At 54.0% G+C, this 26357-nt stretch overlaps 1 protein-coding gene across 2 annotated transcripts; it reads left to right on the top strand.

Moving 5' to 3' along the window:
- Positions 1 to 54: 54 nt before the first annotated feature.
- CAD (carbamoyl-phosphate synthetase 2, aspartate transcarbamylase, and dihydroorotase) lies at positions 55 to 22776 on the top strand. Of its 2 annotated transcripts, XM_060026937.1 has the most exons (44): positions 55 to 415; positions 655 to 794; positions 2990 to 3119; positions 3988 to 4130; positions 4305 to 4446; positions 4633 to 4804; positions 5011 to 5196; positions 5368 to 5480; positions 5802 to 5947; positions 6205 to 6336; positions 6707 to 6940; positions 7066 to 7287; positions 7487 to 7675; positions 7909 to 8033; positions 8214 to 8344; positions 11021 to 11133; positions 11378 to 11622; positions 11839 to 12085; positions 12452 to 12550; positions 12731 to 12955; positions 13043 to 13225; positions 13450 to 13668; positions 13944 to 14111; positions 14724 to 14906; positions 15026 to 15130; positions 15566 to 15805; positions 16052 to 16133; positions 16434 to 16600; positions 16763 to 16927; positions 17070 to 17201; positions 17423 to 17624; positions 17992 to 18182; positions 18277 to 18417; positions 18629 to 18730; positions 19110 to 19206; positions 19834 to 19878; positions 19986 to 20155; positions 20266 to 20340; positions 20862 to 21074; positions 21280 to 21405; positions 21604 to 21759; positions 21845 to 21946; positions 22129 to 22223; positions 22336 to 22776. In XM_060026937.1, the coding sequence occupies exons 1-44, from the start codon at positions 334 to 336 to the stop codon at positions 22436 to 22438; spliced, it is 6678 nt and encodes a 2225-aa protein (XP_059882920.1). In that variant the 5' UTR covers positions 55 to 333; the 3' UTR covers positions 22439 to 22776. The 2 variants fall into 2 exon arrangements, 1 of the variants encoding a protein (XP_059882920.1); XR_009521478.1 differs by lacking the exons at positions 20266 to 20340; positions 20862 to 21074; positions 21280 to 21405; ... (2 more) ...; positions 22129 to 22223; positions 22336 to 22776 and adding an exon at positions 19592 to 19727 and having other exon boundaries at positions 19986 to 20046.
- Positions 22777 to 26357: the final 3581 nt, after the last annotated feature.

Here is a 26357-nt window from a genome sequence, read left to right as displayed (position 1 = left end):
GATACTTTGGGAGAGCGGGCTTTCTCAGGTATCCCATCGCTTCGCGCAGGGTAGAGTAGAGGAGGTGACCCAACCCTTTCGCTGCCCTGGCCCCGCCCCTCACGTTCCTAGCCCCGCCCCTCACGCCGCCAGCTGCCCGCGCCGCCGCAGTTTGCCGCCGCCTAGAGCGCCTGGGCTCCTGCGCGGTCCACGCCGCCCTTGATCCAGACACCGGCGCGGCTAGCCACGTGGACCGAATCCGGGCGCGCCGTCCTCACGTGGTTCTAGCATCCGCTGGGGCTTGCTGCGTTTCCCGCTTCTCTGTAATCACCCCGGCTTCTGAGCTCCGCTCCCATGGCGGCCCTGGTGTTGGAGGACGGGTCGGTCCTGCGGGGCCAGCCCTTTGGGGCCGCTGTGTCGACTGCCGGGGAAGTGGGTAAGCAAGTCCGGGCTGGCTGCCGACCTCATCCCACTCTCTGCTGCCCCTCTCTGCCCAGCCTGCCCTGCCCAGACCCCGCCATTTTCCCGCCTGCACACCCCCTCCCCCGCCATTCCCCAGCCCGGCCCCTTTTATCCCTGACGGTCAGGGCAGCCTGCACTGGGGCATTATCCTCGCTCGGGGCAGTGCTCCGAAGAGTGCCCTGCCTAAGCCCCAGCTCTGCCTCTTTCTTGCAGTGTTTCAAACCGGTATGGTCGGCTACCCCGAGGCCCTCACTGACCCTTCCTACAAAGCACAGATCTTAGTGCTGACATATCCTCTGATTGGTAACTACGGCATTCCCCCAGATGAAGTGGATGAGTTCGGACTCAGCAAGGTAGCCACATCCAATGCTTTCTCTACATTCCTTTTCAAATCAGTAATTGTTAACTGTTAGTGAAGACACTGACATTCCGCTAGGCATTCTGGAGAAAGCAGGTACACACTAAAGTGATAGACAAGCACTCTGCAGGGTTTGTTAGGTAACACCTTGAGAAGCACAGAGTGCTGGAGGCAAAGGCGAAGAGTCTGGGCTCTAGTAAGGAACCAGTGAAAATTTTTTAGCAGCAGAGTGATGTGATGGGAGCAGTGCTTTAAGAGTGCGTAAATTAATGGGAAAGAGACTGGAAACTAGGGTCACACCCTTCTCAGTGATGGTGGGTCACAGTTCACCTACCAGACCAATGAAGTTGATTATCATCTAAACCTGCTTTCCTTACCTTGCCTCATTCTTTACCACTTTTCAGTAGAGTTCTTACAGTATGTAGATAAGAAACTCAGTTTCCTTCTCAGTGAGGTTTCTCCTATTCCTCCTCGTCTGGAATTTGGAAACTAAGTTGCCCTCTGAGAGTTCAAGTAATAAAAAAAAAAAAAAATCAACACAAGTTAATTTTAGAGCAGCCATAGCCTCCGGTGCAGTATTCCTCAAAACTCACTTTGTCCTAATTCTAGGGTTACTGAGCCTTTAATTCTTAATATGCTTTCCCTGTCACCCTGACACTTGGAAAAGGAAACTCTAAGAAAGAGAAGTGCTTGGTATTCCTGGAAGAACCATTCCTCATCACATAAATTCACTGCATTCTGTATAAATTCACTGCATTCTGTATAAATTCACTGCATTCTAGCTTATAATGCACTATCTTGGTTAATTGACCTAAGTCTTCAGCTTTGTCAACTCTAGATACATGTCAAAGTTGAGTTTGTACACTTGCAAAATTGAGGCCCTGACAACCAAGGTGAGTAAGGCCTCCTGGAGCCACCAGCCCACCACGGATGCTTCTGCAGTACATATGCTATAAATGCGCTTGTCCATGTGCAGACACCTAGCCACAGAGGGTTCTGCCAAACTAGCCTTCAGATCCCATTCATCTTTCTTTAAACCTTCCACCACTAAGCCGATGTAGTTTAAATATGCCACTTTCTCCTAGATAAACAATTTGTTTCTCTACTTAGTTATTTTAAACTTATCTATCGAGTAGCAAATTTACATTACCTTTTTTCTTTTAATTTTTTTAAAAATTTATTTTATTTTCGACTGTGTTGGGTCTTCGTTGTTGCATGCAGGCTTTCTCTAGTTGCGGCGAGCGGGGGCTACTCTTCAGTGCGGTGCACAGGCTTCTCATTGTGGTGGCTTCTCTTGTTGCGGAGCACGGGCTCTAGGCGCTCGGGCTTCAGTAGTTGTGGCTCACGGGCTTAGTTGCTCCGCGACATGTGGGATCTTCCCAGACCAGGGATCGAATCCTTGTCCCCTGCATTGGCAGGCGGATTCTTAACCATTGCGCCACCAGGGAAGCCGTACATTACCTTTTTTTTTAATGATAATCCTTTACGAAGTGGGGGGTGGGGGTGGGGTGGGGGTATAATGCCTAGTATTGCACCCCGAAGCTTTGTCTTTACTTAGTAAGGTATTGTGCCGCTGCCTATTCTACACTATGTTTTTATCACACCCTGTGATTATGATATTGTTTTATCTACGTTACTTTATTATTTTCTGGTTCCCTAGGTAGCAAATTAACATTCTGAAAACAGGACCTTGTCTTTTTTTATGCTCGTGCTCCTCCCCCAGCATCTGTTACAGTGCCTGGCACCAGGTGGGCCCTCAGTAAACGCTGACTACTATCATGTGTCAGGTACCTTGCTCTTGAGTTCATAGTTCGCTGATGAAGACATCTGGACACATGTGTAATACAATGGAAATAGCAAGTCAAGTAGAAACAAAGTGAACTTAGGTGAGCTCTAAGGAGGAGACACAAGCTGCAGTGGGTGAGAATGGGGGTGACTTCATGGAAAAGGGGATAGAAGAAAAGGAAGGGAAAAGGAAAATGTCATTTCAATTACTAATCAGGCACCCCAGGCCCACGTGTTCAGTGTTTCATGCGGGGGACAGCATTGCTGATAAAAGGCAAAAGCATGAGGTGCTTGGCGTGTTAAAGGAACGACAGGTCATTGAGTGTGGCTGGAGTACAGGGTCCATGGCCCTGCAGGAAGGTGTGTGGCCCTGGGCTCCTCACAGTCTCCTCCTCCCATCGACAGTGGTTTGAATCCTCGGGGATCCACGTGGCAGGACTGGTGGTAGGAGAGTGCTGCCCCACACCCAGCCACTGGAGTGCCACCTGTACCCTGCATGAGTGGCTGCAACAGCGTGGCATACCCGGCCTACAAGGTATGGTGCAAGCACAGGGGTGTCTGAGTGGAGCACAGATACCCAGATGGAAAGAATCAAGGACTCTGTGGACTCTTGGGACTTGAGTCCAAGATTGTGATACAGTGTACCTGATTCCAAAGCTTTAGACTGGGGGCTGGAGCTGGGGGAAGGAACTGAGCTCTCACTCAGATGGAAAATTTCAAACACGCAAAAGGAGAGAATAGGATAATGAACCCCCAGCTTCATCAACTCAGGGCTAAACTTATTTCATCACCACTACTACAACTCCCAGATTATTTTGAAGCAAATCTCAGACATAATATCATTTCACCCACAGAGAGTTCAATAGCTGTGAAAAAAAAACCCTTGTAAAAACATGATCACGGTAACATTACGGTAACCTTTTAAAAATTAACAGTAATTCCTTAATATCAAGTATACAAGGAATGTTTAAAATTTCTCCAACTTTCTGATTTTTTAAAAACTTTGTTTATTTGAATCTGGGTCTACGCAAGGTCTGTGCATTGCACTTGGTTGATAATCTTTACTCTTTGGACCTTGTAACCTATTTGACACAAACCGTTGATTTTCCTTTAGAATACCCCACAGTCTGCATTTGATTGATTACATTCCTGTATTGTCATTTAGCGTGTTCTTTTGTCCCTTGGTATTATTTTCTGTAAACAGATCTGGAGTGGTGGTTCAATTCATATGTGATATTTGGGGGCAAGAGTACTTCATGGTAGGGTACTTCCAGCAGGATAGCCCGGGATTTTTGATGCCCGTGGAACAGTCACAGTGTGTGACTCAGGCTCTGAAATGGAAGTCTGACGTCATGCGTGACTGCGTTGGGGGAGTGATCTCTCAGAGTCTGCTGTTTGGGCAGGAGTGGACACTCGGGAGCTGACCAAGAAGTTGCGAGAGCAAGGGTCTCTGCTGGGAAAGCTGGTCCAGGATGGGACGGAGCCTTCAACCCTGCCGTTCTTGGACCCCAATGCCCGCGCCCTGGTGCCGGAGGTCTCCATTAAGGTACAGAGGTAGAGTGGGAGAGTATCCCAGACTAAGCACAGTAGTTATATTCTGCCCATACTGAGGGGTGAACACTTGAGGGAGAACCAGAAGAGGCCTCCAAGGTAGGGATTGTTGTGTGTGCACATTATACCTACTAATCACAGCTGTCAACCATCGCCCTTTATTCCTCAGGTCCCACGGGTATTCAATTCAGGGGGCACCCCTCGGATCCTTGCTTTGGACTGTGGCCTCAAGTATAATCAGATCCGATGCTTGTGCCAGCGTGGGGCAGAGGTCACTGTGGTACCCTGGGACCACGCATTAGACAGTCAGGGTGAGTAGCTTAGGTCTGTACAAGGTGACAGACAAACAGCATGGGTGGAAGGTCTGGCCCTCGGTCCAGTTGCTGAAAGTCAACATGAGCTGCAGGGAAGAAGGTGGAGATAAGGGCTTTTGCTCTAGTGGTGTTTCTCTCTAGTTGAACCACGGGTTTTGACATCATCTTTTCTGCCCACTCCAGAGTATGAGGGTCTCTTTCTGAGTAATGGCCCTGGCGACCCCGCCTCCTATCCCAGCGTGGTATCCACACTGAGCCGTGTCTTATCTGAACCGAACCCCCGACCTGTCTTTGGGATCTGCCTGGGACACCAGCTGTTGGCCTTAGCCATTGGGGCCAAGACTTACAAGATGAGGTGGGACTTGTGGGGAGAGGAAGTGCCCACACCTCTGACATGATGAGGTGTGGGGAGTCTTGGGACTGGGAGTAGAGTTGGTGTTCATTAGTGTTGAAATAGGAGTGCGGGTTGTTGAGAATCGTGAGATCAGCAAGAGCTGGGTTTGGTGCAGTAGTGAAGGGAGGGTGAAAGGGGCCTGTGACTCAGTACGTTTCCATCTCCAGATATGGGAACCGAGGCCATAACCAGCCATGCTTGCTGGTGGGCTCTGGGCGCTGCTTTCTAACATCCCAGAACCATGGGTTTGCTGTGGAAACAGACTCACTGCCAGCAGGCTGGCTTCCTCTTTTCACCAACGCCAACGATCACTCCAATGAAGGCATTGTGCATGAGAGCCTGCCCTTCTTCAGGTGAGCCTGGGTGGTTCTGGCATGATGACTGGATCTGTACGGCTTTGAAGCCCACTGGGACTTGAAGATCAAAAAGTAAAGTGCAGCAGTGGCCCCCGTCACCTTTCCCACTACTTACCTCCAAGACTGCCGATGATGCTGGCAATTTTCGTGATCCACTCTCTTCAACAGTGTCCAGTTTCACCCAGAGCACCACGCTGGCCCTTCAGATATGGAACTTCTTTTTGATATATTTCTGGACACTGTGAAAGAAGCCACCACCAGGAACCCTGGGGGCCAGACAGGTAAGCACTTGAGTAGAACTGGGTTGTGGATCTAAGAATGGGCTCCAGGAGAGGCATAAGATGGACCTGTCTCGGGAAACTGATAGGTGTTTGGGAGGTTAGGCGGGAGGGCTGGAAGGCAGTCAGGCCAAGATGATTCGTGTATGCTTCTTCTATTCAAAGGAACCCAGAATCACAAGTCCTGGCTTCTTCTGGTCCTGCCTCTGCCACTCGTTAGAGGCATGACTTGTTCTTGATTCTTCTGTAAAGTGAGGGGTTAGTCTAGATGACCTCTCGGTCTCATTCAGCTCTAACACTCTATGACTTTCTTTGCCTCCATAGTTCGAGAGCGGCTGGCTGAGCGCCTCTGTCTCCGTGGGATTCCCACCCCAGGCTCTGGGCTTCCACCACCACGAAAGGTTCTGATTCTGGGCTCAGGGGGCCTCTCCATTGGCCAAGCCGGAGAGTTTGACTACTCAGGCTCTCAGGTAAAGCACGTGCGTCCCTGACCCTCTGGGTGTGTGGCCCTCAGGAGCAGACAGGGCTGAGGCATGAGCATTAGTTGTAGGGAGGAAGTGACCCAGGAGATCTGGGGAACGTGCAGAAAGGTGAGGTGGTGAGGAACAGAAGTGGGTTTTTAGGGACTGAGAGTCCAGGGAGGGGAGACGAGGAAGAGAAATACTGGTCTAAGACTGAAAATCTTGCTTCTGCATTCGAGGCCGATATGCCCTTTTTGTCCCCCTAGGCGATCAAGGCCCTGAAGGAGGAGAACATCCAGACGTTGCTGATCAACCCCAACATTGCCACCGTGCAGACCTCCCAGGGGCTGGCTGACAAGGTCTATTTCCTCCCAATAACGCCTCACTACGTAACCCAGGTATGACTCGGGTGAGGCTAGACTGAGGGGACCCACGTGGGCAGGGGGATCCTGTGTCACTCTGGGTTTTTCCAACTTCTTTTTTTTCTTTTTTTTTTTTTTTTTTTTGCGGTACGCGGGCCTCTCACTGTTGTGGCCTTTCCCGTTGCGGAGCACAGGCTCCGGACGCGTAGGCTCAGCGGCCATGGCTCACGGGCCCAGCCGCCCCGTGGCATCTGGGATCTTCCCACACCGGGGCACAAACCTGCGTCCCCTGCATCAGCAGGCAGACTCTCAACCACTGCGCCACCAGGGAAGCCCTTTCCAACTTCTTTGATCCACTCCCTAACCCCAGGGTCTTAATGCCTATTATTCCTCTCTCCTCCCTAAGGTGATACGTAATGAGCGCCCAGATGGCGTGTTACTGACTTTTGGGGGCCAAACAGCTCTGAACTGTGGTGTGGAGCTGACCAAGGCTGGGGTGCTCGCTCGGTATGGGGTCCGGGTCCTGGGCACACCCGTGGAGACCATTGAGCTGACTGAGGATCGGCGCGCCTTCGCCTCCAGGATGGCCGAGATCGGAGAGCACGTGGCCCCCAGTGAGGCAGCAAACTCTCTTGAGCAGGTTCGGGGCATGGTTGGGGTGGACAGGTGTTGTTTCCTTGACGTCGTATTCTCTCCGGGTCCAGGAGCCCTCCGCGCGGCGCGCAGTCAAGGCCTGATCCGTTTGTCCATCTCTGCTCGTTGCAGGCCCAGGCAGCTGCCGAGAGACTGGGGTACCCCGTGCTGGTGCGCGCAGCCTTTGCCCTGGGGGGCCTGGGCTCTGGCTTTGCCTCTAACAAAGAGGAGCTCTCTGCTCTCGTGGCCCCAGCTTTTGCCCATACCAGCCAAGTGCTGGTAGACAAGTCCCTGAAAGGATGGAAGGAGATTGAGTATGAGGTGGTGAGAGACACCTATGGCAACTGTGTCACGGTGAGTGACGGACGAGGGGCATAGCATCAGGCAGCATGAGCCCTTGTAAGAGCCGGGGTCCAGCTGATATCTTTGAGAGTTCGATGTCCCTCAGACCCAGGATGGGTGCGTCTCCAGAGGCAACAGGACCCTGGGATGCAGCCTCGTACCTCTCCTGACTCCCTTTGGCAGTGACCACTCTGGGACTCTCCCTTCACAGGTGTGTAACATGGAGAACCTAGATCCACTGGGCATCCACACTGGGGAGTCCATAGTGGTGGCTCCAAGCCAGACGCTGAATGACAGGGAGTACCAGCTACTGCGGCAGACGGCCATCAAGGTGACTCAGCACCTTGGAATTGTGGGGGAGTGCAACGTGCAGTATGCCTTGAATCCTGAGTCTGAGCAGGTGAGACTCTAGGCCGTGGAGCTGATACTGTAGCTGTTGGACCGCCTTCCATAATTTTGGGGCCTCTAGGCCAAGAGGCCCTTTAACCCTACAGACCCTGGAGTAGAAGCTGGGATTATCTTCAGTAGGGTCGGAGGATGCTGCTTTATTTTCCTGCCTTTCTGAGACCTTTCCTAGGCAGGCCTTCTAAGCCAGTTATCTGGTAACTCTTTCTCTGTTCTCTCTCTTTGCAGTATTACATCATTGAAGTGAATGCCAGGCTCTCTCGCAGCTCCGCCCTGGCCAGTAAGGCCACGGGCTATCCACTGGCCTACGTGGCAGCCAAGCTGGCTTTGGGCATCCCTCTACCTGAACTCAGGTACAAGGGTTGGGGAGAGATCAGGGAGGAAAGGTGGTGGGGAGCTAAAAAAAACATGTATGGGACAGGGAACATGGAAAGGACGTTGGCCTGGATGTGTGGGATGGAGAGAACTATCTGGAAGCTCACCATTTACATCTCCTGCTCTGTCCTCTGGCACCCTCACCCGATGGCTCCCAGGAACTCGGTGACAGGGGGAACAGCAGCCTTTGAACCCAGTCTGGATTATTGTGTGGTGAAGATTCCTCGCTGGGACCTCAGCAAGTTCCTCCGTGTCAGCACAAAGATTGGGAGCTGCATGAAGAGTGTCGGTGAGAGACACACCCCAGGAGCCCCCTCCCCAGATCACCTCATGGGGTCCCACGTGTCCCAAGGATCTAGAATGTCATAGAGTCAGTTCCCTGGCATGATCTTTCAGCTCCTATATGAGCAGCTTCTTGGGAACACCGTTTCTCAGAACTAATATTTCCAACTAAGATAGCAGTCCTCCTCAGGGGCGGGAATCAAAGGCATCTGGAAATCTGTCCGAATACACATGCTACCTCCACTCCCCAGATGGCATGTCAAAAATCTTGGGATGGGGTGATAGCCATTGGACTGTCTCATTTCTCTCATGTTACGAATGAGTAAGCAGGTCCCACAGAAGGAAAGTGTGTGCCTGAGTAAAGGGCGGAGCCAAGAACTGAAAACTAGATCAGTTGCTAGTTGCTTATGTTCCTCTGTTTACAGTACGTTGCCTGTCATGCGTGAGACCAGTTCCATGAAACTCCACGCACAGCACTTCATGGCATTTTGCCCATGGCCTCGTCACTAGGCTGTTAATACAGTGACAGTTTGTTCTCCACGCTTGTTTAAATACTGATTGCTTCAGGGAAACGACGACTGCTGTTTTCCTATGAACACTTCTAAGGCCAAGTCAGCGCAGTGGCAGCCACGCTGAGCGTATCTCCTTCTCTGGGCACTTCCTGCCATGGTCCCTAAATGAAATGTTTTTTAATACAATGTCTAAGATCAGAGCAGGACATCAGACACCTTTTCATAAAAACAGGGACACTTAGTAATGAATAGTGAACGGGCATGATGGTCAGCCTCCAAGCAGTGGAGAGCATGCTGGGATTGAGTTAGTATGCTTCCTTATACTGACCCTTTAAATTGCCTTGGTTTGTCCTGCAAAGCATTTCCATTAAAACAAGCATGTGCATGTACCAAAGTGCCACCAGCTAAGGGTAAGAGCATTTTGCTGTGTTCCAGATTTTCCATTAAGAGCAATAGTAGCCTATAAACACGTAAGTCTAAGCTCAGATATGATCTCAGAATGTTTAGAAATCTTACAGGACTGCCAAGTTGTTCCTTCTGGAGATGAATTTCTGTTAACGTAAAAATTATAATAAACATGGGAATGAAGCCATAAATTGTGGCTAAAAGAAGTGGATTGAAAATAGGACAATCAAAAATTGATTCCTAGATGAGACATTTAAGTATCTTACATCTATTTGAGTGTTCTTGGAGTGTGATCTGCCATGGTCACTTTTTGTAACTTTTATTATACAAGTAAGATACATGAATCATTGAGAAATTAGAAAAGATAGTTTAACCAAAGAAGAGTCATCACCTGTAATCTTGTCATACAGAGATTAATTTGGGGATATGTGTGATTCCAGGATTTTTCTAGGCCTGCGTGTATTAGTGCATTGGGTTTTTCTTTTACCCAGGATAAAAACTTTTGTAATGTAACCACATTACAAAGGAATTGAGCAAAATCACTCATCCACTTACTTAACATTACTGGTACCACCTTGATGTTTTTAAAATTTTTTTAAAGAAACAAATGTTAGGATTGTAAACAGAAAAATACATTTGGTAAGGAATATTTGAAGACCCTAGGGTAAATTGTCAGAGGACATGAACAGAACTTTATAGAATGGGAAATCAATAAGCAGGGCTGGGGGGTGGGGGAAGTTCCCTCTTTTTAGTAGTTATAAATCTAGTTAAAATGAGATAATTATTTTTGCTTATTAGCAAAAACTGTTTTAAATGATTATACACACTTCTTAGAAGATTGGTTAAATTTATACTTCGTATTGTAAAGCGCAAACTTCTATAAAGCCACTAATACTTACCAAGGGCCAGAAGATTTATCTTACCTATTGCCCATGCACTTCTGGAAATCTATCCTAAGGAGATAACCTAAAGCACGGAAAACATCACAGCCTCACTTAGAATGATGAACACGTCAAAACTAAATGTCTTACAGTAAGTGAGCAGTTACATTATGGTAAATCATACAGGAGTTAAACGGCTGGTAATAAAGTGACATAGAATGCGGGAACAAGCTTACCATGAGGGAAAAAGCAGGATAGAAGTTGTATGTGTACTATAATCATGTATAAAACATATTTGAAAAAAGTCCAGGAGGAAGTACTCTAAAGTGATAGCTGTAAATGTGATTAGCTCTGGATGGATTTATAGAGTGATGGGATCATCTTCCTGTTACCAGACTTTTAAAAAGTTTTAAAGGGTAAGCCAGATCCCAAATGGTATCATCACAATATGAATAAAGCAAACCGAATAACTGGATAACCCAACGGGTGGGTGGGGCCTCTGTGATACAAGTGCAACATGTTCCAGTATCCACATGCCCATTGTAGGCATTTTAGTTTCATTTCACTAATAAACACAAAACATGAAAATGGTAGGGAGAAGAGGTGCAAGTGTAAGATTCTCAATGAAACACCATAAATCCCACAACCGTGGGACTTGACTGTAAACTACAGACATTCTGGGGACTTCCCTGGCCATCCAGGGGTTAAGACTCCAAGCTTCCACTGCAGGGGGTGCAGGTTCGATCCCTGGTTGGGCAACTAAGATCCTGCAGGCCACAAGCTGAGGCCAAAAAAAAAAAAAAAAACAACTACAGACATTCTGGGCAGCACGCCCCCAGCTGCCTCTGCCCTCTGGCCCTCAGTGCTCACATGGTATCCCTCCAGGTGAGGTCATGGGCATTGGGCGTTCTTTTGAGGAAGCTTTCCAGAAGGCTCTGCGCATGGTGGATGAGAACTGCGTGGGCTTTGATCACACAGTCAAGCCCGTCAGTGACGTGGTAAGCGGCTCCCCTTCCCCTGGCAGTACCCTCGGGACGGACCCTGCTTCTCTCTGTCCCCAGCCCCTGAGCTTGCTGCCAGTAGTACTAGCAGCAGTCACTGGCGGACCTTTGCTGTGTTTTCACTTTGCTGAGAGTTCGGTGACTTCATTTCTCATGTTTCATTATTCTGAGGACGTATCACTAGATTTGTTTCTACAGATGGGGAAGCGGAGGCTTAGCTTGTCTGCCCTCTCCCCGTTAGGAGCTGGAGACTCCAACAGACAAGCGCATCTTTGTGGTGGCAGCTGCCCTGTGGGCTGGCTACTCGGTGGATCGCCTGTACGAACTTACTCGCATCGACCGCTGGTTTTTGCACCGGATGAAGCGGATCGTAGCACACACCCAGCTGCTGGAGCAACACCGTGGACAGTCTCTGCCCCTACCCCTGCTGCAGCAGGCCAAGCGCCTCGGCTTCTCAGACAAGCAGATTGCCCTCGCAGTTCTCAGGTCAGGGATGGCGGGGAGGGCCTCGGGCTGAGAAGTGCCGGGCAGAGAACCTTTGTACCAGCGAGGGGCCCTCAGAGGGGAGGGTGTGGGGAGCTTTGGAGGCCCCTGACCTTCAGCCCTGGGAATTTTCCTCTCTGATCCCTACCTGGGATCTCCGCCCTCTACTTGGTCCATACCCCACTCCCAGGGCCTACGTTTCTGACCCTTCTTCTTCAGCACAGAGCTGGCTGTTCGCAAGCTGCGTCAGGAACTGGGGATCTGCCCAGCGGTGAAGCAGATTGACACAGTTGCAGCTGAATGGCCAGCCCAGACAAATTACTTGTACCTGACATACTGGGGCACCACCCATGACCTCAGCTTTCGAACGCCTCATGTCCTGGTCCTGGGCTCTGGCGTCTACCGTATCGGCTCCAGCGTCGAGTTTGACTGGTGTGCTGTGGGCTGCATCCAGCAGCTCCGAAAGGTCCAAGAGCTAGTCTTTCCTATGGTTTTCTCTGCTGTTCTAATCAGCTTTGGCAGCTGCCTTCCACCCACACTCAACCCTGGCACTTTCTAGTCATTGCTGCACCTTAACATCTATCACAGGGCTTTGGGTTGGGGGGGTCCCCTTAAGCCGTCCTGTGCCTCACATGTGGTTCCTCTCCAGAACTCTGTATCTGCTTTTCCGATAGCTTCATTGCTGGTCTGACTTCCCTCCCAAGGCAGCCGTCCTGTACAGCAGTTTCAGAGACAGCTGAGGCGGTGCTCTCTGGAGTACTGCTTTGGCTTTACTCTCTTGGTGCTCTTCCTCCCATCTGATTGCTGAATGTCATTCCCCTCGCTGTCGCAGATGGGGTATAAAACCATCATGGTGAACTACAACCCAGAAACAGTCAGCACCGACTATGACATGTGTGACCGACTCTACTTCGATGAGATCTCTTTTGAGGTGAGACGGGTGAAGGCTGCATGTTAGCCTGGGAGGCCAGTCAAGTAGGAGTAGCTGACGGACCTAAGACTCTTTAGAACTTGTGGGATTTGAGGGTGAAGGCTGAAGAGCAGAGAACAAGAAGACTCAGACCCCTGACCCTGCCTGCTGCCGCCACCTGTTTCTCCTCCTGCACCGTAGGTGGTGATGGACATCTATGAGCTAGAGAACCCCGAAGGCGTGATCCTGTCCATGGGCGGGCAGCTGCCCAACAACATGGCCATGGCTTTGCATCGGCAACAGTGCCGGGTGCTGGGCACCTCCCCTGAAGCCATCGACTCGGCTGAGAACCGTTTTAAGTTCTCCCGGCTCCTGGACACCATTGGTATCAGCCAGCCTCAGTGGAGGGAGCTCAGTGACCTAGAGGTGGGCTGGGGGCCTGGTGGGGGGCTGGAGGCTGGATGACGTCACGGGTGAGTGTGAGCAACCCAGCTAAGCTCCCTTTGCCCTTAGTCTGCCCGCCAGTTCTGCCAGACCGTGGGGTACCCCTGTGTCGTGCGCCCCTCCTATGTGCTAAGTGGTGCTGCTATGAACGTGGCTTACACCGATGGGGACCTGGAGCGCTTCCTGAGCAGTGCGGCAGCTGTCTCCAAGGAGCACCCCGTGGTCATCTCCAAGTTCATCCAGGAGGCCAAGGTGGGAGGCTGCAGACAGGTCTCTGCAGGCAGGCTCCCAGCCTCAGAGGCGACTCCCCTCTCTGGTCCTACAGAAGTTTGTAGGCACAGGGGGCTGGATAGGACGGGTTGTGCCCGGGCTCTTAAAGGAAGGGAAGCTTCCTGCAGGGGCGAGCGGGAGAAGAAGATGGCCCTTGCTCTACATCACATTGCCCTGCACGCCGCCCACCCCCCACCCCCCACTAGGAGATTGATGTGGACGCTGTGGCCTGTGATGGTGTGGTGGCAGCCATCGCCATCTCCGAGCACGTGGAGAACGCAGGTGTGCATTCAGGTGATGCCACGCTGGTGACCCCGCCGCAGGACATCACTGCCAAAACCCTGGAGCGGATCAAAGCCATCGTGCACGCCGTGGGCCAGGAGCTGCAGGTCACAGGACCCTTCAATCTGCAGCTCATTGCCAAGGTAGTAAGAGGGGGCTAGAGGCAGGGACCAGAGGTCCGTGGCGCCTCCTTGTTCTGTGCCGGCCCTGGCGCCAGGGAGCCCTCATCGGAGGAGGAAAGCCTGAGGGGCAGGGTCACAGCTCGAGCCCACAGTATTGTCAGGGTTTCTAATAGTCACCCTGCCCCCTGTCCCGGGTTGATGACCCACAGAACGATGAGTGGGGGGAAGAGCCAAGGTCCCTGGGATGGTGTCACAAGCCCACCTGTGGAAGGCCCGACCAGTCCCTCTCTGCCCAGGACGACCAGCTGAAAGTCATCGAGTGCAACGTGCGTGTCTCGCGCTCCTTCCCCTTCGTCTCCAAGACCCTGGGTGTGGACCTAGTAGCCTTGGCCACGCGGGTCATCATGGGGGAAGAAGTGGAGCCTGTGGGGCTCATGACTGGCTCTGGAGTCGTGGGGGTAAAGGTAAGGAGGATTGAAGCCCGAGGTTATCAGTCAGCGGGGAGGCAGATAGTGGAGGGAGTTCATCTCCTGCACAAGCTATATGTCAGTCGGCATATAAACCAAGCACCTCCTGTGGGCAAGGCCTTCCTGGGCCGTCAGGGCAATAAGATGGTCTTTGTCTCTTAGGAGCTTCCACTCTAGTGATGGGAGGCAAGAGAAGTCGGGTCCAAAAACAGCTTGTTTCTAGAACAGTGTGTGATAAACCTGCATAATAGAGATAAAAACAAAATGCTAAAGGAGGTGCGACTTCCAGAGAGGGTGGTGACCCTCAAGAAGGCTCAAGAAAAGAAGTGGTATTTGGAATGAGCCTTGGAGGACGGTCAGGATGTGAGATTTGAGATTGGCCAAGCTTGTTGAGGAGGTGTTCCGAGGCCAGGGAGTAGCCTCGTGGAGGCCGAGGGGAGCCCGAGCATGTTTGGGAAGCAGCTGATGATTGGTGGGTTCACGTGGAGCCGCACAGGGAAGGCTCACCCCGCTGTCTGGAGGAGGCCGAGAGAGGGGATTGAGGCCCCCCCACTGGTGCAGGATATGGGCCTATCACGCCTGGGCCTCACTCACCTCCTGCTCTCTCAGGTGCCCCAGTTCTCGTTCTCCCGCCTGGCGGGTGCTGATGTGGTGCTGGGTGTGGAGATGACCAGTACCGGGGAAGTGGCTGGCTTCGGGGAGAGCCGCTGTGAGGCCTACCTCAAGGCCATGCTAAGCACTGGCTTTAAGATCCCCAAGAAGAACATCTTGCTGACCATTGGCAGCTATAAGGTACAGAATCCGGGGGGTGCCTGAAGATGGGGGGACAGATGGCCTTGGCTCCCTGGGCCAGGGCTGACCTTGAAGTGGAAGACGGGAGAAACACAGCCTCATCCTCCTTCTTGGTTCAGAACAAAAGTGAGCTGCTCCCAACTGTGCGACTGCTGGAGAGCCTGGGCTACAGCCTCTACGCCAGCCTGGGCACTGCTGACTTCTATACAGAGCACGGTGTCAAGGTATGGGCTGCTCCTGCCCTACCCCACGCTGCCCACTCTCCAAGGGTGTGAGAGCACCCAGGAATTCTCTCCCTGTTCGCCTGCTTTTCTTGTCATTGTATAAATTATATATTCCACGTAGAGCAGTAGAACATACAAAGAAGCAAAGAGAAAAGAAGAATTCCCTCATGACCTCCCCACCATTGTTAACATTTTGGCATGTTTCCTTCCAGAATTTTATCTTTCTGCGTGAAGTGTGGGCTCATACCGCAGAGTCCTTGGTAACCATAGTGTAGATGCCTTTCTTGTCAAGAAAAATGCTTTGCCTGTAGCTAAGAGAGGTAGCCTGGTCCCCATCCTCCTCATGGGCTCCCGGGCCACCTCTCCTCCCTTCCAGTTGGCCTTCCTGGCCCCTGCCAGGCTCGGGTTGGCCCCGACCTTGTCTCTGGGCCACAGGTAACGGCTGTGGACTGGCACTTTGAAGAAGCAGTGGATGGAGAGTGTCCACCACAGCGAAGTATCCTGGAGCAGCTCGCTGAGAAGAACTTCGAGCTAGTGATTAACCTGTCCATGCGCGGGGCCGGGGGCCGGCGTCTCTCTTCCTTTGTCACCAAGGGCTACCGCACCCGGCGCCTGGCCGCTGACTTCTCCGTGCCCCTCATCATCGATATCAAGTGCACCAAACTGTTTGTGGAGGTAACTGACACCTGGGTGCCGGGAAGGGGGCAGCCAGCGTCAGTGGGGGAAGAGGGAGAAGTGAGCGTGCCCTGGGGCTGGGAAATCTCAGTACGAAACAGCTATGCTAGTGATCAAGTTTTGTGGCTGCAGAGAGAGAAGGTGGGTATAGAGAGGCCGAAGCCTGGTTTATGGGAAAACCCAATCCCTCTCTGCACCTCCCAGGCTGCCCTTAAGTCAAAGCTGACCGTGGTTCCCACTTTGCAGGCCCTAGGACAGATTGGGCCAGCCCCTCCTTTGAAGGTGCATGTTGACTGCATGACCTCCCAGAAGCTCGTGCGGCTACCTGGTAAGTGCATCTCTTGAGAGAACCTGGCTTCTGGACACTGGTAGAAGCTTGCATGGACCCTGGGTGCAGCACAGGATGGCCGTGGGGCCCACTCTGCCCTGGAGTGTACAGAGTGGGGAGGGCCCAGAATCTGCCTCACCCTAAGCTCTTTTACTCCTCCATCCACGATGCCCTTGACAAACCTCACCACCTCTCACTTGTATCGGTCACTGCTTATTTTCCTGCCACCCCAGTTCACCTCCTTGATGCCCTGCGTGTCTCGGAATCTTCCTCTAATCTGCTGCCTCCGTGTTCTCCCAGGATTGATTGATGTCCACGTGCACCTGCGGGAACCAGGGGGGACACACAAGGAGGACTTCGCTTCAGGCACAGCGGCTGCCCTGGCCGGGGGCATCACCATGGTGTGCGCCATGCCTAATACCCGGCCCCCCATCATCGATGCCCCTGCTCTGGCCCTGGCACAGAAGGTGAGCCCTTGTTCTGCTTCCTGGTGACCCCCATGCCCCCACCAGCCTCCCCCACCTCCCTGAACCCTGCTCCCTCTGCCCCTCCCCAGGGGCCCAGGCCATGCATGGGTGCCACGCTGGCACCGGTGCTGAGGGGCCTAATCTCAACTGTACCCTCTCCAGCTGGCAGAGGCCGGCGCCCGCTGTGACTATGCCTTATTCCTCGGAGCTTCGTCGGAAAACGCAGGGACCCTGGGTGCTGTGGCTGGGTCTGCTGCAGGGCTGAAGCTCTACCTCAACGAGACCTTCTCCGAGCTGCGGCTGGACAGTGTGGCCCAGTGGATGGAGGTAGGGGTGGGCAGGTGGGAGGAGGCAGCCAACCAGTACCTCCTGGCTTGAGGGCCCCACACAGTGGGCTGGCAGCAGTGAGTCAGGAGCTCTGTGAGGGCTTGGGCTCTGCACGGTCCCGGAATGTTCTTCCTGCCCCCAGCACTTCGAGACGTGGCCGTCCCACCTCCCCATTGTGGCCCACGCAGAGCGTCAGAGTGTGGCCGCCGTCCTCATGGTGGCCCAGCTGACCCAGCGCTCGGTACACATCTGTCACGTGGCGCGGAAGGAAGAGGTGAGAGCCCAGCAGAGGTGCCCCTGTTGCTTTCCCAGTAACTCCAGGTGATCAGGGTAGTCCTTGGGGGCAGGAGAGGGGCAGGGCACGAGCAGGGGAGCCTGGAGCCCGTACCCAGCACATCTGCCCCATGACTTTCCGAGAGGGGAGGTGGGCTGCGGGGACTTTGCAGGGTGGGGCCTGGAGGGAGGCCTCCTCGAGGTCTCCCTGCTCTCCCCCAGATCCTGCTGATTAAAGCCGCAAAGGCACGGGGGCTGCCGGTGACCTGTGAGGTGGCGCCCCACCATCTGTTCCTGAGCCGCGATGACCTGGAGCGTCTGGGGCCCGGGAAGGGGGAGGTTCGGCCTGAGCTTGGCTCCCGGCAGGATGTGGAAGCCCTATGGGAGAACATGGCCGTCATCGACTGCTTTGCCTCCGACCATGGTGAGAGGGCCCAGGCCGAACCCCCTCTGCCCGGGCGGGCTCGTGCCCCATCCTCACGGGCAAGGACCTTGGGTTCCATGAAGATTGGGCCTTGATCTGGGTAGGATCCCAGCCTCTAATACAGTTCCTGGTCTGTCATAGGTGCTTGATAAATATTTACTGAAAGAATGAATGAGTAAACTGTAAATGAGAGAATGTGGGTGAAAGGGGTGGGCCCCCAAAGATGACAGCAGTCCCAGTTTCCCTACCTTCTGATTCCCAGAAAAAATTAGCATCGGGGTTGGTAGTGAGGCACCATCTTGGTGGCGTGCGTGACCTCTCGTGTGTGGAGGCGATCGGTTCCGAGGGTCATGCTCTCTTCTCCCAGCCCCCCACGCCGTGGACGAGAAGTGTGGGCCCCAGCCACCCCCCGGCTTCCCGGGGTTGGAGACCATGCTGCCCCTACTGCTGACGGCAGTGAGCGAGGGCCGGCTCAGCCTGGATGACCTGCTGCAGCGACTGCACCACAACCCCCGGCGCATCTTCCACCTGCCGCCCCAGGAGGACACCTATGTGGAGGTGTGGGGTTGAAGGCCGGGGGGCGGGGGCTCCCCAGCCCTGGGAGCCGTTCCACGCCGCAGCCCGTGCCTGGCGTAACCCGTGACTCTGACAGGTGGATCTGGAGCATGAATGGACGGTCCCCAACCACATGCCCTTCTCCAAGGCCCACTGGACACCCTTTGAAGGGCAGAAGGTGAAGGGCACCGTCCGCCGTGTGGTCCTGCGAGGAGAGGTTGCCTATATTGACGGGCAGGTATGTGTGTGGCCCATGCTCAGGCCGGTCGTGACCCGCTCGTGCTATATTCTCCTCCCACCCCAGCACATCTCTGTGGTCCCACTACCCGTCCAACTGCCCTGGGTGCGGGTGGGTGCAGGTCCCCAGGGCATTTTTTTCTTCTCGCTGGCTTCCACCCCTTTAGGACCCCAGTCTGGCTCACTTGCCCGCCCCTGCCTTCTGTCCGCAGGTGCTGGTGCCGCCGGGCTACGGACAGGATGTACGCAAGTGGCCGCAGGGGGCTGTTCCCCAGCTCACGCCCTCGGCCCCCGCCGCCAGTGAGCTAAACACGGTATGCGCGCTGCTTCAGGCTGGGGGGCGGGGTTGGGGGTACAGTCAGGCATCGGGCTGGCAGCATTGGTGGTTCGGGGCAGTGGAACGTTCGTCACTTAACACTTAATATCCTCACCACCTACCCCCTCTACTGCAAAACATAGAATTAACTCTCAGTTTAGGAGTCTTCCCACAGGAAACACACCCCATTACTAACCCAAGCAGAGAGACGTCTTGGAGAGGCCAGTGGGCCCGCGCCTGTTGAGGGCAGCCCAGTGGGAGGCGGGGCTGAGGGGACATGATGGAGGTAGAATCCTAGCGGACAGGGAGCAGTTTGGCTTTTCTTGAGGGATTGAATTTGAGGAGGGTCAGGTCAGTACCCAGTGTTGTCTCTCCAGACCCCAGAGAGGCCCCGCCGGGGCATCCCAGCGCTTCCCGATGGCCGCTTCCACCTGCCGCCCCGAATCCACCGAGCCTCTGACCCAGGTTTGCCAGGTAAGAGGAAGGTCCTATGACGTGGAGGGTGGGGCCACCTGGACTTAGAGACGTGTCCAGATGGGCTCCTCTCCCCCGCAGTGTCCCAGGTGGGCTGAGGTTGGGGGCTTTGTGGCCTAGGAACTGTCCCAGCGCCCCCCAGCACCTCACCTCTGTCCACTTACCTTGTCCTTCCTGCTGCCCTCATCTGACCTGCTGTGCCCGCCTTTGCCTAAATCAGCCCGCCCAGCTTGAGGGAGGCATCCCACAGCTTCTTCTCACAGGCCCTTTTTTGTTGTGGGCAGCTGTGTTCCTCCGCCTGGGAGCTGGGATCCCATGGGGCAGCAGAGCGTGGGGTAAATCCAGGTTGTTGGTTGGTGTGAGCCTGGCCGTTCTCCCTGCCTAGGAGCCTTTTGCCAACTGGGAGGGTTCCGGGAGGGCATCACTGATCACACACAACAGCCCCTGTGGGAAATCACGTGTCCGTGCCCAGAGCTGCCGGTCCTTCCTGCCCTCACCTAACCTGCTGTAGCTACTGTGGTGTGAGTTGGTTTAACACAGGCACTGTGGTCCGGAGTCCTGGGGAAGCGGGGGCTCTTCACACACCTCAGCCACAGGCTTACATCTGTCCTGTTGCCCTCTTTGTAGCTGAGGAGCCAAAGGAGAAGACCTCCCGGAAGGCAGCTGAGCCAGGTGAGAGACGCCCCGGAACACGCGCTCACCTTGGGGACCTCTCTGATCTGGCCTGGGTAGGAGGAACCCTCTGACCAGCCTCTTCCGCCCCGTCCCTCACTCTGCAGAGCTGATGGGAACCCTTGACGGCACCTGCTACCCTCCACCACCAATACCTAGACAGGCGTCGCCCCAGAACCTGGGGACCCCTGGCCTGCTGCACCCCCAGACCTCACCCCTGCTGCACTCATTGGTGGGCCAACATATCCTGTCTGTCCAGCAGTTCACCAAGGATCAGGTGCCTGGGGGAGGGAGGAGGGGAACACCCAGAGCTTTGAGGACCTGGAGAGTCGGGGCTAGGGCCCCTGGGGGCCACCGCCTTTCCAGCTGACTTGGGATCTTTCTTAGATGTCTCACCTGTTCAACGTGGCACACACGCTGCGCATGATGGTGCAGAAGGAGCGGAGCCTCGACATCCTCAAGGTCAGGGTCAGGGCGGTGGGCTGGGGATCCAGGCCCGTGTCAGCAGGGCTGTGCGGTGGTCAGAGGGGTCTCCCTCCCCTGCCATAGGTCCCCTCGTGTGAGTCCACACCCTCCATAGGTAAGCCCTACTCTGGGAGGTCCTGCTCCTCTAGGCCGCCCCCACGCTTGCCCTCCTCCGATCGGTATTCAGCTGACTTGCGGGGCCCTGAGCACCAGCACACAGGCCCGCTGATCTGGTCACTTGATTGGTGCTGGTGTATTCGTGGGAGTGAAGTCTAGGGTATTTCCTTCTCTCCCAGAGAATGAATGTCTCGTTCAGACTCTTAACAATGGCTTTTTGGAGGCAGACCTTTAGCTCAGAGTGACACTATGGTGAAAATGTCAAGGCTACAACAGGTCATGGGAAGGTTTGGGGGACAGGGTTCTAGCACCCCTCTTGCGTAAGTTGGGGAGGCAGGCATCAGCCCACGCGCTCCCCAAGGTGAACACGTGTGTGCACACATGACTCCCGCCTCCCCCAGGGGAAGGTGATGGCCTCCATGTTCTACGAGGTGAGCACGCGGACCAGCAGCTCCTTTGCAGCGGCCATGGCCCGGCTGGGGGGCGCCGTGCTCAGCTTCTCAGAAGCCACGTCCTCCGTCCAGAAGGGTGAATCCCTGGCTGACTCGGTGCAGACCATGAGCTGCTACGCCGACGTCGTGGTGCTGCGGCACCCGCAGCCCGGAGCGGTGGAGGTGAGGCCGGCCTGTGTGCCGGGGCAGGATTGATTTGGCTGGACCCAGGGACACGAGGGCCCTCCTGCCCACACTTCCTGTGACTGCAGGTCTCAGTCGGGCCAGATGGGTGCGGGGACCCCAGGAGGAGTGGGACTGCGGCAGGGAGTAGGGGTCCCTGAGACGCAGAAGACAGGATTCTCCTTCCTCGTCCCCGTGTTCACAGCTGGCAGCCAAGCACTGCCGGAGGCCAGTGATCAATGCCGGGGATGGGGTCGGAGAGCATCCCACCCAGGCCTTGCTGGACATCTTCACCATCCGGGAGGAGCTTGGGACGGTCAACGGCATGACGGTGAGGGTGGTGGCAGGGGTTGGAGGCCTGCCTGGTGATGGTCTGGAGAGGGGGACAGCGGGGAGGTGGTTTCTGCATTTCAGCGCGTGTTGCGCGCATTCTGAGGTCTACGTTCTGGTTCTGAGGCCGAGAGCTTTAAAATGGGGGTGCGGGTGTGCTCAGTCTGGGGGCCCTCTTGGTGACCGGCTTCCTCCCCAGATCACAATGGTTGGGGACCTGAAGCACGGACGCACGGTGCATTCACTGGCCTGCCTGCTCACCCAGTATCGCGTCAGCCTGCGCTACGTGGCGCCTCCCAGCCTGCGCATGCCCCCCGACGTGCGGGCTTTCGTGGCATCCCGCGGCACCAAGCAGGTCAGGCCCTGGGAGCCCGTGGGGGACCTGGGCTGGGCGGTCAGTGCCGGCACCACACTCACCCTGGCTGGGCCTCACCCTCCAGGAGGAATTTGAGAGCATCGAGGAGGCGCTGCCCGACACCGACGTGCTCTACATGACTCGCATCCAGAAGGAGCGCTTCGGGTCTAGCCAGGAGTATGAAGCTGTGAGCACGAGGGCTGAGGAGAAGCCAGGGCTGGAGCTGCTGGGCATCCAGACTGGCAGCCGGGAAAGCTGGGTCCCTCGCTTGCGACAACTGAGTGCGAGGACGGGGGGTGGAACCCAGGCTCGTGGGCTCGTAGCCGCCCCTGCCCGGCCGTGCTCACGGGGCCCCTCTCTGCCTCGCAGTGCTTCGGCCAGTTCATCCTCACTCCCCACATCATGACCCGGGCCAAGAAGAAGATGGTGGTGATGCACCCCATGCCCCGAGTCAATGAGATAAGGTGACGTGGCGTGAAAATTGAGGATACGCTTGGGGGCGGGGTCTGGCTCTGGGAGTGCACTCAGTCCATTCAGGCTGTCGTGGGCACATGGTAACCCTTCCTTCTCTTGCAGTGTGGAGGTGGACTCGGACCCCCGAGCAGCCTACTTCCGGCAGGCGGAGAATGGCATGTACATCCGCATGGCTCTGTTAGCCACTGTGCTCGGCCGCTTCTAGGGCCCGACCCCTCAGCCTCTTCTCAGGCCCAGCTGCTGGGCATGGAATCCGGTGCCCTCCACGGAGGCAGCACACTTAGTAGATGCTCTCGGGCATCCAGATAGGTCATGTGCTCATACGCACACACATGTGGACCACGCTTCAGACGCTGGACTGGACTGGAGCTGTCTAGCATGGGGGTGGGGCCTCTGATGCTGGGGCCCAGTCGGCCCCGTCTCCCTTATTGCACCTGAAATCTGTACTGTTACTTTTCCACTGACTTAGTAAAACAGCTGAGCTGCCTCTGGTTCTTGCTTCCTTGCATGTATCCTGGCTTCAGCAGAGGATGTTAAGTGTAATAGGCAGAGCTTTCTTCTAGAAAACGAGAATAGTTTCCCAAAGACGAGAGCAGCCTTGCCGGGCAGGCTCATGTTCTGGCCAGGGGAGCAGCCAGTCCCCCATTTTCAGAGTGGTGGCTCTTTGGGGTTCTGGGCGGGAACATGCCATTCTACTGGTGCTCTCCGTGGCCCGCACTACACTGATAGGTGTCCAGCCCTCCTTCCTCAATTCAGGTGCATGAGTCGTGGTGAAGGGAGGGCTGAGCATCTGCGTCCTGCTAGCGGTGTTCATTATCCCGTAGGCCTTTTCTCTCCTCTGGTTAATCCTCTCCTCAGTGGCTGAGGTGGCCACTGCATCCTCAAAACCTCGCTCGGAGTTCTCCGGCTGCCGGTACTGGGAGGAGCCCCTCCTACCTACTATCCCTGGGAGCCCGCCTCACTGGACTTCTCAGCCTGGACTAGGGTAAGGGGGGCTGAGGAGCACTTCCGCTTGGGAACCCTGGGCTGGGGGCTGAGGTGGAGTAGCTCAGGTATCTGCACGCTAGCGCTTCTGTGGATCCTTCAAAGTGTGTGAGCTCTTCCATTTCATGAACTTGAGCAGCGTTACATTTCTGGATCCAGCAGGCTAACTTACACCCTCTGGGTACAAAGCACCATGTGCAGTGGGAGTGTAAGGATGAACAAGGTAATTCTCATCCTCAACTTGAGGCCTCTTAGGTGGTGAGACATCCAGCGACTTCTACAGATTGAATTGGCACACGATGGTCCAAACTGCTCCAACATCATTCAGGAAGAACCTGCTTTGTGCAAAGAGCTATTAGCAAGTTGCAGGGATGGGAAAAGGAGATGGAACTCGTTTTTTGAAAACTTAGCACGAGCAGGAACTTTCCACATATATTTAATCCTATGCCAAACGTCCAACCGTTTTACAGACGCGACACACTCAGAAGATTACCAGGTGGCTTAACCAAAGTCACATCGCTAGGATTCACATATCAGGACCGCTTGACTTCAAACTCACCTTTCTGTTAAAAAGGAAGAAGTTATTTCAGGCTTTAAGGGCATTCAGAATCAGTGGGAGAGACAAGCCACACAAATCTGAACCACCAGAGAACAAGTCTCAGGTGTGTGTGGGGAGCTGGTTCTCAGAAGAGACCAGCACGGGTCTCCTGGTGTCACAAGGATCCCGGGGTTGGGGTTTGGGCTGGTTCCTGAGGAAGGGGCGAGCTGTGCCAGGTGGCTGGGAGGAGGGCGCAGAATCTTGCCGTCCAGCTTGAACGTAGGAGTGGTAGTTCTGTGTCTGCAGCACAGTGAGGACGTACACCTAGACCCAGCAGGACCTTTCTGCTCCATATTGTCAGGCATATTGTTAGGGTTGAGAGTCTGATGAGCCAGACCAAGAGGTTTGGATGTAGATTCCAACAGAAATAGGAGCTTATAACCGCAGGCACTGTTTGAAGAAGGGTGGGACTAGGTATAACATCGTCTGCTCGTCTGGGTCGCTGAGCTGTCTCCAATCCCCCTAATGTTAGTCCTTCCCAGGCTTTTCAAACCCCTGACCCTGACGAGTTCTCCCTCAGGTACCTGGAGGACCTGGTTGGTTGGAAAGGAGAGCATCATTTCTAGAACGCTGCTACTCCTTTCTAGGACTTCAGTTACCCTTTTTATGCTATTCAAACAAAGCAGAGATTATTTTCCCAAGTACTAGGAATCTGTCACACACAGATTCCCACAGAACTCAGGGAGGCTTGTCCTCAGCGGAAGCGGCGTTTGCTGCCAAGAGGCACACACATGCCACTCAGCTGCTAAGTGGTGGGAGGTGTCCCTGCCCTGACCCTTTCTTTGGCTCTGCTAATTGTAACATAGCTCTAAGTTGAATAAACTTCTTTCTCCTACAACCAGAAAGGAGATCTTATGACACTGGGAAGTAAAAAGAGACTCAGCAAGAAATGAAAACAGACCTTTAAAGAAAACACCCATGTGTGAGACTGTCCCACATTCATTAAGAAACACCCTCCTGTGCTCCATGGGATTATCGTTAACCACATAAAGTTAATAAAGTTTCCTGGTCTCCCTTCCTCCTGAGATACTTAAGAGATGTGATCTTTTTTTTTTTTAAGTTAACATGGCTCTAATTATGTGCCAAGCACTGTTCTAGCACTTTACAACTATTAACATTCTTTTTTTTTTTTTTTTTTTTTTTTTTTTGCTGTACGTGGGCCTTTCACTGCTGTGGCCTCTCCCGTTGCGGAGCACAGCCTCCGGACGCGCAGGCTCAGCGGCCATGGCTCATGGGCCCAGCCGCTCCGCGGCATGTGGGATCTTCCCGGACCGGGGCACGAACCCGTGTCCCCTGCATTGGCAGGCGGACCCCCAACCACTGCGCCACCAGGGAAGCCCTTAACATTCGTTTTTACCTACTCTTGGATGAACTCTTTAAATATATTCCCCTGTGAAAAGAGGTCTGACCTAATGTATTTGCTTATTTCCTTGCAAAATAATTTCCCCCAACTCTTCACTGCCTATATCCTAGTGAAGAAGAAAATCCCTTCAAGACAGGTATTCCGCTTGGAGCTTGAGCACCCTCATCCTGTTCCTGCCACTTGTCGCAATGACCTGCAACCGTGGGCCAGTAAGTCAGTGCACCTTAGGGCTTTAAGTTGAAAGGGTAGAGTTGGAAGTTGCCAGTGTAGCATCGGTAGGCATGTGTAATTCTGTGACGATATCCTGTAGACTCTGGGGGACCTTGCTGGTGATGGTGCGGGGTCGAGAATGAGTGCCAAAAGAGCTGGGGGTAGCAGCCATTCCACCATTAGGGAAGCCAGGTAGGATGTTGTTGCACTAGAAGCAGATGATGGCTGAAGAGAAGAGACGAGAATGGATGTTATAAAACACTAAGGATAGGAGAGTGAAGGGTGGCTCTGTGGGGTGGGCTGTTGAGGAGAACGGGGATGGGTACAGACCAGCTTGGGGTGGGAAAGGATGAATTGTTTGGGCAGGATACTGTTCAGCTGCTGTGGGACATCTCTATGGAAATGTCAATAACAAAGCTGGGGAATTGAAACAAGTGCAACAGAGGTAAATGCTATTTATATGTGATAACGTTACGTGCCCTGAGAACAGAGACGGTATTCACTGATGTATCCCAAGCACCTAGAAAAGTATTGAGCACAGAGTCGGTGCTTAATAAGCACCTGTTGACCGAATCATCAACGTAAAGGTAATGAAAGCTCTTTAAACTTGTGCCTCTGTATTATTCACCGAGAGAATGGGAGCAAAAGCTGTCAGCTAAAACCTGAACGTCAGAAAGGGTTGGAGAAGAGTTCAGAAGAAAGCCCTCAAAGAGGCCCAGAATCTCAGATATGTGAGATATGGGGAGAGGTGTGGACAGGATCAGATCCTGCAGGAGGCCACAGAGAATGCAGTCTGAGGCACAGACCCCGTCTGATGCTTTGTGCGTGGGAAGGTGGCACCATGTTCACGGGCTTCGTGAGGTATTGGCTGAGAAGCTGAGGGTTGTTTGCCGAGGAAAAAAGAGGTGTAGGGATTAGAACGTGAAAGTCTAGAAAAGGCTGGGAAAGCTGTGATGGATCCTCAGGAGA

Source organism: Delphinus delphis, chromosome 12 (assembly GCF_949987515.2).
Source record: "Delphinus delphis chromosome 12, mDelDel1.2, whole genome shotgun sequence".
Lineage (NCBI taxonomy): Eukaryota > Metazoa > Chordata > Mammalia > Artiodactyla > Delphinidae > Delphinus > Delphinus delphis.
Note: the sequence above shows the minus strand (reverse complement) of the source record. Positions and strands in the feature narration are given on the sequence as shown.

Coding starts and splice junctions, on each gene's coding strand:
- CAD (XM_060026937.1), top strand. CDS start 334: ATGGCGGCCCTGGTGTTGGAGGACGGGTCGGTCCTGCGGGGCCAGCCC. Junction 16,134..16,433: donor GAAGCTCGTGCGGCTACCTG/GTAAGTGCATCT, acceptor GTGTTCTCCCAG/GATTGATTGATGTCCACGTG. Junction 21,406..21,603: donor GGACGGTCAACGGCATGACG/GTGAGGGTGGTG, acceptor CTTCCTCCCCAG/ATCACAATGGTTGGGGACCT.